Consider the following 15442-nt stretch of genomic DNA (forward strand, 5'->3'; position numbering starts at 1 on the left):
AGTTTTTAGGCTAAAAATTGAAAATTAGAGGTTGAGACAGTAACATCAAATTGGCAGCGTAGGCACCGCTTAATCATGGAAATCTGAGTTTATTAGTCGGTACATTATGTGCTTTTAAGCTGGCCTCTCTGCATTTTCTCTCATTAATAACCCCATAATTACTCTCTCTCTTTCTCTCTCTCTCAATATAGGCAGCTTTTCAAATTCATATTGTCTTACTCCTAATCTTCCATAGATTCCTACGTGTCCAAACTTCCCTAATTAGTAATTAACTAGCGGTGACCCATGCAATTGCACGGGCTGTTTTTTGAAAATATAATTTTAAGGGAAAAAATAAGTAATAGTGATTCGCTAAAGTTTTCTTTTCGTTTTTGGTTATTGAACTTCAAACTTATTATTTCTTATATAGTCAAGAAATGTTCTTAATATGAGATTAATAATCAAGTTAAAAAATAATTTCAAAATTGAAATGATGAAAATAATCAGTCTCATGTTAAGTGCTTTTTATTGTTGAACCAAAAGAATCTATGAAACAAATCTACATGAAATTAATAAAGGAATAGAGAAAACCTAATAACCCATGGAAAGGAGAAGTGTTTCTTTAGACTTTTATATAAGAAGAAAATTAGTTCACCCCATGGTGGGGCAAATTTGGGTTTTGAGTCTTTTGACATTAGTTTGGGTGAAAGGTGTGGTTCATAATTAGGTTGACCCTTCTTAACCTAACCCCATCTAATTAACACCTCTACTTTGTTAGATTGAGCCAAAAGGGGCTAAGGAAAAAAAGGGTTTAATGGGGTGGGGAGATGTTGCAAACATTGACTATTAAGGAGAGAGAGAGAGAGAGAGAGAGAGATGGTGTTATTAGAGAGTATATGGATTTTATGAGGGTTTTAATTTTGCCTTTGTTATTTTTTAATGATTTCATTTAAAAATAAACATGCATATATGCAAGAAATGAGAGGAGAAAGCACATGTAAACTCTATGGTTAGAGGATACTTCATCTCCCTTCTTTCCTCTTTCTATTATTTATATAGTTGTAACATATATTTTTTGCTATAAAAGCTATAAGAAATTTGAACCTTTGGCCATTAGTTTGAACTTTGAATGACCACGGGTCTATCACTATGCCATACTCTAATTGCTTATCATAATTGTAATAAATGTTAATTGATTATTAAAATTTATATATTTACAAATATTAAAACACATTATATTTGATTTTTTGAGAACAAAGGTATATTCATGCATATTTTAGTTCTTTTATTTTATTTTCAAAGTATGTTTTTTATATGTAAATAACTATTTTATAGTTATCTAAAACTTATATTTACTATTATTAATACATTTTTCAAGATTTTAAAAACTGATTGGAAATGGAGCTGCATTGGCCACTGGTTTCTGGTTCAGCTATTTAATTGAGTCAAGCAGTTTCACCTATTGGCCCAAGTATAATATGTATTATCATGGCCTTTAGATTAGAATATTAGGATTAGATAGGATGATTATATAAGTAATATCAGAGGAGATGAGAGTGAGAAGGGCGGTTGAAGAAGAAGAAGAAGAAGGAGGAGGGGAGGGGGCGACAATGGCAATGGTGACGGTGATGGTTGCAGTTGCCTCTCCTTCAAATCCCTATTAGGTTTCCTCTCTCTCTCTCTCCTGCCAATTAGTCAATTCCTTTTTCTTTCTCCACTAACTAGTCAATTCTCCTATTTTTCCTTTTAATTCTTAAAAAGTGATTTCATCTTTTATTATTGAACCATGAAACGCTACTCGGGACTGTCTCCAACCAACGAGCTTAGGACACACACAAAAATGACTAAAGGCTGGAAAGTTCGTCAAAAACTGAAGTGGAGATTCCGCCAATTCATGTTTGGTATTGTGTTGTATCAGTTGGTGTAAGTTCGTATCAATCAATACAATGTGATACAATGAATATGGGATAAACACGGGTGGATTTTTTGCAACTGTGTCTAATCCACTTTGCCATGTACCATACTGATATGATGTGTCGCCTATATTAGGTGTATTGTAATTGATATCTTAAGGCTATGTTTGGTTGAAGGAAAAGGTAAGAAAAGGAAGAGAAAATTAGGAAAACGTATATAAGATTTGTAAAGATTTTCTTATCTTTCTCTTCCTTATCCTATTCTTTCCTTTAAATCAAACACAGCTTAAGGATGTATTTGGTTTGAAAGAGTAGGTAGGAAAACCTATATAGGCCTTTGTATGGATTTTCTACATTTTCTTTCAAATCAAACACAGCCTAAAAAGAGAAAAAAAAAAAAAAAGATGGGGCCGACTTTAGGTTGGGCCAATCATCAATGGAGTCCAGGTTGAGACCTTGCATTTCCTAGTTTGGCTGGGGGGTATGGACTTTATGGTGATCAGTCACCTTTCCCCCCAGATTCATAAGTTTCGTGGCTTATGATATTTAGATTATGCATATATATATATATATATATATATATATATATATATTTTGACCTTGCATTTGTACATACATTTACACAACTACAGATACAGATTATTGATCAGGATCACTGTTGAAAGCAAGACAAGCATAACACAACGTACAAGGCGGCTAAAAGTAAAACAATTCAAAAGCATTGAATTTCTGATTGTCTTTGTTTGCATCCAAGTTTGTTTTGGATGTTTTGGGTTAAATATTATTATCATTGTTGAACTGCAATGAAAGTAGATACACTCGCACAGCCGCAAACAAATGACGGTTGGCAGTGTGCGATGACGTTGGTGCAGAACTTTCGTTGTGAGGGAGAGTAGAGAAAGTAGAACGAAAATGGAGAAGAGAAACTTGGAAAGTGGGATCCCAAAAGGGCGGTTAAAATATAATTGATAAGTTTTGGAGTCCAGCTGCTGCCGTTAAGGTCTGAACTCCGTTAATTTTGAATTTTACGGAAAAGAGAGACGTGGTTGATTATTATTGGTATTATGGACAGCCAGACGATCTCTACTCTCTTAACTCCGCATAATCGTCTTAGCTCAAACCAATCATAGTTATCTCAGGTAAAAGGATAAAGAAACGAGACTGACAATACCGGCCGGCTCTGTTAGTCATTGCTTTCGTCTGGTGAAGCAGTAGATATTGTAGAGGATCCAAATTTCCTCTTTGTTTCAGTCCTTGAAAACTTACAAAGCTTATCTGGAATGGTCCGCACTCTCCTGTATCACTTGAGGTCTTACCATCTTACTAACTTCCCTGATATCCTCCAGGTTTTGTTTGGCCTGGTTTATTTTCCTCAAGACCAGAAGTCCCACCACTGCGAACCACTACATGGCTGATCAAACAGACTGCCTGAATTGAAACTGCACCAATTTTCAGGTGATGTCAAAGAACCATCTGCAGTTTCAGCCATGTTTAGTTCGGGTTCTTCTTCCTGTCCAAAACACTCGAGGCTTCTACTATTCTCATCATCTGAAGAGAAGACCACTCTTTGGTCTTCCGCTTCCAATAATACGCTGGGCTTTGTGTCAGATTCACACTTGGCATCTCCATTGTCCGAGTCTCCATCGGTGCTGTTTGCGGCTGTGGTTGACTGGCACCACCTGTTCTCATCTCGAGGTTTTCCGAGTATATCATTCAGCCTCTGCAACTGTCAAAAGCCAAGAGAAACATATTATGGTCCTTCCTAACCAGATTAATCTTTTTTACTGTTCAGGCTACTGTCTAGCGGGAAAGAAGGAAGAGCTTTTGAAAGGAGGGAGAGTGGTACCTCTACCATTAAGGTCTGCTTCTCCTTCTTCAAAGTCTCAAATCGAGAAGCCAGAGCATCATAATTGGCAGTCAGTATACTGTAGTCACGCTCGAGCTGCTTTGATTTCCATCGTGCTCGTTTGTTTTGGAACCATATGGCAACCTGGCGAGGCTGCAGGCCCAGTTCTCTTGCCAGCTGGAGCTTCTTCCGGGGCTCAAGTTTGGTCTCTGATTCGAACATAGTCTCCAAAGACTTGATCTGTTCGTCACTGAACCTCCTTTTATTCTTGTTCTTCTTCTTTCTTGTACTCATCACCGACGGGAGCTGGTTGAGGCAAGTTGAAGACTCTACTTTTCCAGCTGTTACTGCTGGAGAGTATTCTTCTTCCTGCAACATCTTATTGGATCGCTGAGATGTTTTACTTCTTCTGTTAGTACTCTGTACTGCAGAAATACGAGAAGCGAGGGGAGAGAGAGAGAGAGAGAATTGGTGTGCTTGACATTCCTTATTAGAGGGAATTGTGAAGCGAGATATATAGCTAGCAGAGTATGTAACCGCTTGTGTATCGGGTGTTTGGGGGATGGTTTATCCTGGACCAATGAGGTACGGTATCGTGGAGACCTCTCTCTCTTGTGCCTTGTGAATATGTCCTTTGTCCCTGGTCCCTACGTCGTTACTCCTTACCGTTTCTTTCTTTTGCTTTTATTTTCTTTTCCTTTTCCTTTTTATTTTTCGAGGTGGGGGTTGAGGTGTTTGAAGTCTCAAAAAGAATGCCCAACTCCAGCGCTTACGGGCTTTGCTTCTTCGGTCCACCTACCGATCTCCAATAAAATAAATTAAAGTAGCTTCTTATGAACATGAATAAAATATTATTATTAATGTATATATGAATGATGTAACGAGACTTGTTTCACTGTGCTTATTTGCATTGTCTCCATTGCCTTTGGCTCTATTTGTTTATTGTCGTATTCATCATCTCATCGTCATCTTTATCATCAAATTTAAGTCGATTATGTGATTCTTTGTTCCTGCTCCTGTTCCACCACTACCTCTCTTTTTATTTTCTTTCTTCCCCATTCCCATTTGTTTTTTAGATTAACGTCTATGGCATATTACCTAACTAATCATTACAAGTGACTACTGAACTGAACTGTTAACTATATTCCATATATGTGGTTGGCGTACCATCAACCTCAAATCAATCGTATTGCTCCTCCATCCAAATTCCTCATCAGATCAATTTGTTCTGGTTGATAGCTTCTCCTTAACCAACCAACGAGCTCATTCCCAGTATCCCACTGTGTCTGTACTCTGTATAGAGGAATCAGGAGGTCAAATCTTGCAAACGAATCCATCAAGCTTTGGTCCTCAGATTCAATCTTTTTGATTTTACTAGCCTTTTTCTTTCTTTCCTTTTAGGATGAAAGACAAACCATTTTATTATCTGCTCTTTCTTATTTCCCCCTTTGATTATTTACTATCATCCCTTTTATAAGTCTAGCCTGTTGGGCTGTGGTTTTCTGTTGAGTCGTCGACGTCATTTCACGGAGAACGAAGCCACCAAGACTTAAAAAGGCGTTCCCGAGTTGGGTTCTCCTTCTCCTCGTCCTCAATTAAAAGTAATCAGAAAACCATAAGGATAAGGAAAATGCACTGAAGATTGGAAAAAAGGTAGTCGATAAATATAAATTACGGCTGCGTCTAGACAAGCTGCTGTCGCCTGTCATAAGCACGCGGGGCCTAGCCATCTGTCTCTTCTTATAATTTCCTTCTTTTTTTTTTTGTCCGTCACGTCAGTTTTTTTTGGGGTTTAAGTCGGTGTTTGACACGCGCCAGGTGTCAATAAATAACTGATTTTAAGTGGTAACAGTATGTGAAATGAGACAGCTGTCGTAGATTGTGAATGGAGTACACGATAAGTGCATAGAAAAAATGTAGGAGATCCAGGGTCATGGACTTTCCCCCGGCACGTTTGGGGTCAATGTCACGACTGGTGAAGTCAGGTGGGACTTGGGAGTAGTCACAGGTGTCAACTGTCAAGCTTTACGCTTTGCTTTTGCTTATCGTGTACACGACGATGGCGGAGGGCCCCCTGCCTGGTATTATCGTCCGCCGATAATGCAAACAAGTGGTTGATGGTGGCTTAATTGGTAGGATCTCTTCTTATTCGTTGGAGCAGATACCTGACATCCTGCTGCCACCAGGGGTTAGGGGTTAGGGTTAGAGAGAGGTTTAATCAAGGGGATGAGAGTGGACTACCTCCCTGGTATGCGGTATACCTCCAGTCTCCAGGATAAATTTCTTTAATTACCCTTAAGTTTTAGAAATAGATTAAAATTATCTCTACTACGACTTTGATATTCTAACAATTATGACATTCACATGTCATTGCACATGGTAATTTTTTTAAACCAATTTTACCCTTTGATTTCATATGACGACCTAAGTTTTGGTCAGGGCCACCTTCACCCTTGCAAGCCAATAGACTCCAAGTCTCGATTCAAACTTGGATGCTACTGCTGCTGCTTCTTCTTCTTTGCATTTCTTCTCTGCGAATGGATAAGAAAAAGCTTCATCTCCATTAATTAGAAATTGGGTTATTCACAATGTCAAGATGGCAAGGGTTCATGAATTTGAAATTGTTTCGCATGCAACTCTGTATTCTTTGCAATTCAAAATCTATTTAGATGGATTGGACGGACCAATATGACATATTGGATTGGATTTGGTCCGTCCATAATGAATTTATATTGGATTGAGCCAATATCTGGTCCATTAATAAAAGATAAGAACATATGTGTCAATGGACCAGGTTTGAGTTGAAACCAATTTAAATTAACAGGAATTTAAACAGATTGGACAGTGTCTGGACCGGTCCAAAGTATTCATTGAATCAGGTCCATTTGTAATAGACTCACATTGAACTGGACCGGATTATACCAAATCCAATCCAATTGATACCCCTATTAAGTCATCCGATCAATTTTAGCTTGTCCAACTCATCAAGTCATTTATTAGCTATTCGTCCACCACAATTCGAACAACATCAGTTTGGAACAAAAGTTGAATAGCTTTGATGAATTGGTGTTGTATGCATAGTACCCGCTAGAACTGCTGATTGCATGATCGACATCACCACTTTGTCCTTGCAATACTGATACCAGTCAACATTTGCAATATGATACCAGTGTGATTGTTGAGATATGTTTGGGAGAATTCAGATTCTAAACTACAAATAATCTAATAATCTAGAAGTTTACAAGGTGTAGATCAACAATAGCACCAACACACTCTGCCTATTTAGTAGTAGCGCACTGAAGAAGAAAATATTCCATGAGGTTGATGCAAGCTAAGACGAAGGCTTAAGTTCTACAAAGAGTTTAAACATTTGACCTAAATCAGCTACCTTACGAGTGTGAGGTCTGATGATTAGAAATGTGACCGCATTAACACTGTACTAAGAAGGTGTGTTATGTGTTTGAAAATTTGAAGAATAACGAAGGACAAATTTGACACTTCAATCCTTAGGTCAATCATGCCAATTGTCAAAAGATCTAGGGATATTTTAAAAAAATTTGCAAATAGTAGGGGTGTAAGTCTATTTCCTAAAACTTAAGGGTAATTTAAGAGATTTACCCCCAAAAAGTATCTAAGTATTGATGTAATCCCTCTTTCTTCTTTAGTGTTTAAAGCAAGGTTACTGTACCTGAATAACAAAAGGATCAATTTAAATGCGAATCTGCATCTAGTGCGAGTAAAATTCATACGAATACCTTGAAAGTACAACATCTAACTGTATATTCAGAATATCTCATATATTTATTTGTATGTAAAATTCATGCGGAGATATTCTTGATGTATAATCGGATATTATGTGTCAAGAAATTTACACGATTTTTACTTTTAGAAACTCCTCCTGTCTACATGCGCTGATGATTTGATCGCTATCCATTTTGAGCAAGGGATCCCACTAATAGCTAATCATCAGGATTACAAGTCCTGATGCAATTTTAAGCACTTAGGCTCGGTTTGGAAATAATACAAATATAAATATATATAATACAAATACATGTAAAATAATACAAAATACAAGGTTTTACAGTTTATGTATTTATATTTATACTCCTTGCAAATTTAACCTTAAGAGTCAGGATATGCTGGTTTCCTATTAACAGGATATATGTTCAGTAGAACCCATTGTGATTTTCAAGGTTTCTTTCTAAAGGGTAACTAGTAGATCCCTAAGCATTTTGAGGGCTTACCCTTGGGTAAGAAGGCCTGGAGTTGTCAAAATCTATGAAAATTGTCATAGTATAATGCAAATGTGAATGAATTAGTGATAAATTTAATTATACGCTAAAAAAGAAAATAATAAATCAATCACAGTAACATCTTTGATGTTATTAAAGTATTTAATGAAAAGTATCTCTTGTGAAATGTGAACTAACAATAAATAATATATAGTAAGTAAATCATATGACATCTAATTTTGATGTAACATGCTACAATAATTTCAAAATGCATCATGAAGATTTTCATATTCTTCTATTCAACGCCTAGAACTAAGGAGGAGTGGCTTATTCAGCCTATAAAGCAGAAAGTTATACAACTTCTATCTTTTTTTGATATAGTATGTGTATCTCATGTACATAGACAAATGAATAGGGCTGTTCATGATTTAGCATATAATGCATGTAAATGTAATATAATAGTAGAAAAAGAGAGCAGCCAAACTATCTTCTGTAATGAGCTTATTTGATGAATGCTAGCTTTCTGAGTGTCTTTTGGAACAAAAAAAAAAAAAAAAAAGTAGTTAGCAAGTTAATAGATCAATAATGAGAAGAATGCACGTGTAGGCTCACTGAAATTTATCATGCCAAGAGTCTACCTTGGTTTGAGTTCACATCTCTGCCCCACAGCACATCTTCGCTGTATATTGGAAACATTTCCCAATGATAATATCAGAATCGATGATGTCAGATGGTCCCAATACAAAACGAGGATGTATTATGGGGTGGCCCCTTATGGGGGTGGAGATGTGAACTCTCTTGGTGTGGATTTGAAACCCTATCTTTCATTTGAAGAAACCGGATATACTCTTTACAACACACACATCCTACTATGCATTGGGAACATTTTCCTTACTTGAAAAATATTCTCAATACACGGTGGATGTGCCTATTAGGCGCCCCTATGTGAGGAGCAGATCCCGTTCCCAACTACTGAATGATGAATTGAAGTCATCACCTAAAAACGCAATATTCTCAAATTGAAAAAGGAAGAAACTTGTCATAATTAGCAAAATAACTGCTGTAGTGATATGTCTGTCAATTATCATTCATGCTTGGTAAGAAAGGAAAAAGGAGAAGAATAATAATATAGTGAAAAGAAAAAATTGGAGTCCCCTCCAATTATACAAAGTCCAAAGCCCCAAAAACAATAAATAATAATGTATGTAACCGATATCTATGGGTTTGGCCTTTGGGGTACTTTTGGGAAAGATAAAAGTGAGTAGCGTCTCAACTTGAAACATGTCTTATTCTTTCTCTTCTTTCCCAAAAAGAAGAGAGGTGAGGTGGGCCACGGTGGGAGGGACATTTTCTTCGCGCATCAATTCAATGCAATCGCTTCTTCTTTGACTTGACAACCTCTTTTGTTTTATACGGCCATTATTATTCATCACTGTTCCCTTCTAATTATTTCTCTTCCTTTGTACTGTTTATTGGAACACACAAATTTTTACTGGTCTCGTTCATTTGCTCATATTTAGCGGGATAAGTTGATTAACTAGTAAATTGGCCATGGTTTTCACAACCGGACCGGACCGGACCGGACGGTCCGGGAACCGGTCCGTTTTCCTCAAAACTCGTTTTTTCTTCTAAAATCGTTGATTTCAGTCAGTAAATTGTTGAACCGATTGATTAACTGTTAGAACTGTTTGAATGGTTTTGACCGTTTTTCAAATTTTTTAATTTTTTAATATTTTTTTATCAAAATAGGCTGGCCATTCGGATAAAACGGTTGGACCATTCGAAGTGGTAACCGGACCCTTGACTAATTCAGTCACCGATTCAGTTTTAAAAACCATAAAATTGGCTATAATACTCACATTTTTGCTGCTAAGTATATACAACTTACCTGCATCTTTGTTTAAGCCGATAAGTTTTCTTTCCCTCTTGGTAATGTACAAAAAACATCAAAAACGTATTTACTCAGGCAAGTTTTACCTCATAAATATTAATTTGTCAAGTTTTACCTAATAAATATTTGTCAAGTCCAGGTAAATATATTTACCCAACAAAACCTAAGATATAAGAGCACACACTATACTAGTTACTATTCATTGACATGAATTAAAATGTCGATACATTTAAAAAACTGGGTGAAACCATTTAATAGAAAAACTATCATCATATCAAGTATATTAATATTTTAATCTTTGATAGAAGTTTGTCATCACAACTCACAAGTGTATCTTTAATGCTGTATTTGACACCATCACCAGTTGAGGGAATTTTAATTTCATGGAACCTTAGCTGGTTATGGCTCGCTCTGACATGAAAATATGTTATGGGCCTTGGCCATGGTTTTCAAAACTGGATCAGACCGGATAGTTGGATTGGAAAAATTGGAAATCGGTCACTTAATTGGTTCCGTTTTTCTTAAAATTGTTTTTTTTTTTCTAAAACCATTGATTTTGGTCAACAAACCATTGAATCGGCCGGTTAATTATTAAAACTGTTTGAATGTTTTGACCAATTTCCAATTTTTCTAAATTTTAAATATTTTTTTTTGTTAAAATGGGCCAATCATTCGGATCGAATGGTTGAATTGTTCAAACCAGTAACCGGACCCCTGACCGGTTTGATCACCGGTTCGTTTTTAAAAAGTATGTCCTTGGCCCTTGGTGAATGATAATGTATGTAATTAATTAGTACGTGTGTTCTCCTCGGGCGGGACGTTCTTGACTTTTGGTCCACCTTTCAATTCATAGCTGCTTCTTTCTCCTCCTACATGAAAGGCGAAGAAGACAAGATGGTACTAAAACTAAATCCAAAGTGTTTTAATGCTCATACTTATCAGACTACAGAAAGCAGAAAACAACTTGTAAAAAACCTGTGGGGCATTCTCTGCAATATCATGAAATTCAAACAGAGAAACAATTAAGGGTTCCCTTGTTACTGCTTTTTATTTTGATATGCATTGGGTGCGGTAAAGGAAATAAAGTCTTCAAATTGTGGAAAAACAAATATTTGTAATAAAATAATAGCCATAAAGAAATACTAGTCTTAATAGTAGTAGGTGAAGATATATTGTGGTCCATGAGTGGTCTGGCAATCCGGTAAACCCACTGGAATTGGAATGTATGTAGTTAGATCATTTGTCATTCCCATATGCTACCTGGTGGTTGGAGTTATTTTAACTTAACTAAATACTTGTTGAAGAGCACTGTAAAAGTTGCTTAATTTCAAGACATATTTTAGAAATATTTAAGCCGTTATGTGCAAAAGTTATAAAGCTAAACTTAAATTATATATATATATATATATATATATATATATATATAGATGGAAAAGCTGTAATGACCAAGCTTTGATGAGGATCAAAGCTCATCTATATTCTCTAGAAGGTCCAATCTGCCCGTCGCAACAAGGGAGAGGAAAAGCTCTACTAATATAGGTCCGGCGGTTTGAGAGGGTTGAGCCAATGATTCAGCAAATCTAGTTTAGCTGATTTTTAATGCTTGGCCGTTTTGGGAGGGTGAAGTGCAGTGGCTTTTGGTTTTTTAGCATGAATGAGGATGCAAGTTGGGCCGGGTCGAGTTGGAGATCAGATTAGGGTTAGGGTTAGGTTTCAAAAATGTCAACCCAGTTTAACTTCGGGTTGGAATCAAGTCAAATAAAATATCCCTAACCCTAATATTTTAGAATAGTTTTGGTGGACTTAAGGCTCAAGTATTCTTTTCTTTTTTCTTTTTTTATTGTTTTCCTTTATCCAAAAGTTTAATGTACATTCAACTTCTACTCCCACAACGAAGATCCTAAAAAACTACTGAACGAACTGTAACTATGAGATGACGGGCTGTGATTTTTTACTGACCCAAGCAACCACTGGTCCACCGTCCATCGTGGTGGTTTTCTTCAAATGTGATTTTTCACTCTTTACCATGGCGGCTTTGGCACTCTCTTATTGCTATCGCTGCCGCCCAAGCCCAAGCGCACAACACCCACTGGTATTCAGTTCTCTCTCTCTCTCATCTATAATGCATTTATGCAAGGTTTTTTTCAAACTTTAAATTCTTATGAGATATATTAGTCGAATCTCCAATCCTTGATAAAACAATAGAACATGCATTGGTCATTGTTTTAGGTGGCCCTTGCAATTCCTTCTAAGTTAGATGTTGATTCACTATTTCTTCTTTTCTTGTTCACATATATAAATTTGGATTGCTTCTCATCTATATTGGTTACATCAATAGAAAAATACAAGTCACTAACCCAAACTGAATTTAGGTTGGGTTAGGGTTGACTAGGTTAAGTCAGGTTGGGTTGGGGTTATGGTTAGTGTTGGGGGTTTAATAATTAGGGAAAATTCCTGATCAGTACCTTGTACTTTGGCTCGAGTGACAATATGGTCCCTGAACATTAAAATGCGACAATTCAGTACCTGAATTTTCAAAATGTGACAATCCAGTACTCGAACTTTCAAAATGTGACAATCCAGTACTCATCGTTAACCAGTCCGTTAATCAGCTGTTAAGTGACATTTGAAAAGTCAAAAATGCCCCAAGAATGCCATATAATTCTCTTTCTCAACTATCCAAGCATTGACAATAAAATAAACAGTCCCAAATTCTCAATTCTTCTAAACAATCACCAACTTTTTTAAAAAAAAAAGATGCTAGGATTTGGACTGTTCAGTTTTTTGTAAATGTTTGGATGATTGATAAAGAGAATTAGATGGCGTTCGAAAGGTATTTTTGACTTTTCAAATATCGGAAATCATGAAACCCCAGTACTGCAACTGGTATCCGCTTTGCTGAATTCAAATTCAATCCAATCCAATCAAATATGGAATCAGCCCAATCAAATCCAATCCAATTGGAATTTAAGTTGATGAAATTGTATCCAGGTGATTTACGTAGAACCCATCTGATGGTGGACTTCAGTGCTCCAAACATCGGACAGGTGCCAAGTTATGAAGGCATAAACACTCATACAAGTCCAGTGAATCATTGGCTCGCATACCTTTGAAGAACTTTTGTAGAATTTCTCCAATCTCCAAACATACAGTCTCACAACCAGAGTGATATTAGAAGAGCCCCATGTGATGCATGGGTTGGTGTTAAAAGATGATCATGTTTTGAAGGGGAGTGATTACAGTTTCCCCAATAAAAAGGAAATTGAATGAGTAGTCCATGTTTTATTTTTTATTTAAAAAAAAATTATAAAATTCTAAAGGGGTAAGAAAGCAAGAGAGAGGTTGACATGGACAATTGCATTTTAGAATATGATAGTAGATTTTAAGTTGATCATTGGCACATTTAATGTTCATAGATCACCAGAAGCATTGATTAGTGTGTCTAAATCTGCGGATTGTGCGTCTTTATATATACTCTGTACATTTGAGAAACTATTTATATACATGAACTTTTAAAAACAACTTATTTGTATCTTGCTGACATTTTAAAGAGTAAATCTAACAGATAAAATGTAAAAGGCAATAATATGCCATTTTCATTCTTTTTTTCTCCTCTCCTCCTCCTCCACCTTCTTCTGCTGCTGCTTGAATGTGTAGGGTATGAGTATGCCAAGCTCAGCAATCTAAAATCTGAACAAGAAATTTAGTGTGAAACTGCACAAAGGTGGCATGCATATAGGGGTGCAGGGGTAGTTGGTTTGAAGAATTTACAATGCAATGGGCCCGGGCTTCTGGGCTGGGCCATCCACATATTAAGTTTTAACAAATTTTCAAGAGATTTCTTATTTTGGTGAGAAAGGATATGTGGACCGCGTTCCTGTGATTTTCACTGGCCAAATTAATCCATTTGGAATTGGGGCAGTCCAAAAATAAAAATTATGTTCACGCACCTAATGTTGCTCTGATTCCAAACCTTTATGATCTCCCTGCAAAGGAAACAACTATTGGCCCTTCTATTATCACTTTCCCTATAATGGAAAACATAGATTCCGGCAGCCCATTTATCCTCAAGGACTCAAACCAAGCCACTGACATCTCACGAAATTCCTCCACTATTGTGGCCCATTGGGTTAGCCAGGTCCACACGCCATCCCTAACATGTCTTGGGCCTGGGGTACCCTGCCTATGCGAGGATAAACGGGATCTCCTCGTCCTATTTCTTTTCTTTTTTTCTGGATCGGACCTTTGTATTAAGGAATGGACTGATTAAAAGCTTTCCAGAATTCAAGGTCTCAGAAAATGGAGTGGAGTCCTTTTTCCCTTTCTTTTTCTATAAATCCACCGTTTTTTGGTCAACCATAAATCCACCTTTCATGACGAGGATTATGGGATTCTCCTCTTTGTGTGGAGGAGGATTCACAGTTCTTAGGTGTATAGGGCAGGTGGGGTTTCGTGGGATTCATCAAAGGGTAAAAAGAGAGCCCAACCCACAAGGCCACAAGCACAAGATGTCGAGAGAGCTATTGAACGAGCCTATTTGATGACCTATAGCTAGCAATAGCATTCATTATATGATAATGTTTATGGGACCGATGGCTCATTCCGGCAGATAGAAGACCACTGTGGAGGCACCACGTTTCCAGGAGAGGACGGGCATTCTGTCCCACAGCTGGATTCTAATAAAAAAGAATACCAAAGAAATATTGGCAGGAAGGCTGTTCGTAGAAGAAGACAACATTTGTAGAACAAGGATAAAGGCTTAAAAGCCATCCAGTCCCAGAAAAAAAAAAAAAAAAAGGTTACTTGCAAATCACGAGATTTGTTTAGATAGTCTGTATATTTTCATCATGGGCACTAGGATGGGGAATTGAGCTGCTCACTCGGCCCAGTAGACTTAGCTTCACCTTTTTTATTTTTCTACACAACAACTTGAAGAAGAGAAAAACTAATAGAAATCCAGTATTCTATTTGAAGAATTTTCACTGCATGGGACCCTATTTTACCCTTTGAAAAAATTTAGACACTTTTGAAACTAATTGGGATTGGGATTTGCTCCTCACAATGTGCATCTCATATGTACTCACAATCCCATCCCATTGTATATTGGGAATATCTCCTCATGAATAATAATAATGCAAAGTACGGGAGATGAATCCGTTGTGCGATTGGAACATGCTGTGAGGTTGGTGAGAGGAGGGCTCTGTGAGGAGCAGATCCGGACTCTCTTGAAACAATATATCTTCCTTCTTGCTTTGGGCGATGATATCACCAGTGAGAACAAGAGAAGCCATTGTTAGTCACTTCATCAAGAAATTGTAGCTTTTTCCTCTTTTCATCTACACAATTGGACGATTTCTTGAACTCTCTTCTGGAACAAAATCTGCAAACTCTTGGAGGGCCTTTCCACCAAAAAGCCTTATTTCATTCCAAGACATCTATTTCAACTTCTAGATTCTAGAATGAAATCTGTTGTTGGAAAATATTAAGAAATATGGTTGTAACAGTAAGTATATATATATATATATTAGCACTTGTCAATGACTCAAATTGCATGATGACAAACCTTTAACGACTTAAATTG

At 36.9% G+C, this 15442-nt stretch overlaps 1 protein-coding gene across 2 annotated transcripts; it reads right to left on the reverse strand.

Annotated features, from left to right (window-relative positions):
* Nucleotides 1-2526: 2526 nt before the first annotated feature.
* LOC104593490 (homeobox-leucine zipper protein ATHB-12-like) lies at nt 2527-4155 on the reverse strand. Of its 2 annotated transcripts, none has more exons than XM_010253375.3 (2): nt 3745-4155; nt 2527-3618 (listed from the first exon to the last, which is right to left on the reverse strand). In XM_010253375.3, exons 1-2 carry the CDS (start codon nt 4114-4116, stop codon nt 3265-3267), a joined length of 726 nt encoding a protein of 241 aa, XP_010251677.1. In that variant the 5' UTR covers nt 4117-4155; the 3' UTR covers nt 2527-3264. The 2 variants fall into 2 exon arrangements, with proteins under 2 accessions (XP_010251677.1, XP_010251668.1); XM_010253366.3 differs by having other exon boundaries at nt 3739-4155.
* Between the last annotated feature and the right edge of the window lie 11287 nt (nt 4156-15442).

Source organism: Nelumbo nucifera, chromosome 3 (genome assembly GCF_055504915.1).
Source record: "Nelumbo nucifera cultivar China Antique chromosome 3, China Antique-T2T, whole genome shotgun sequence".
Taxonomy (NCBI): domain Eukaryota; kingdom Viridiplantae; phylum Streptophyta; class Magnoliopsida; order Proteales; family Nelumbonaceae; genus Nelumbo; species Nelumbo nucifera.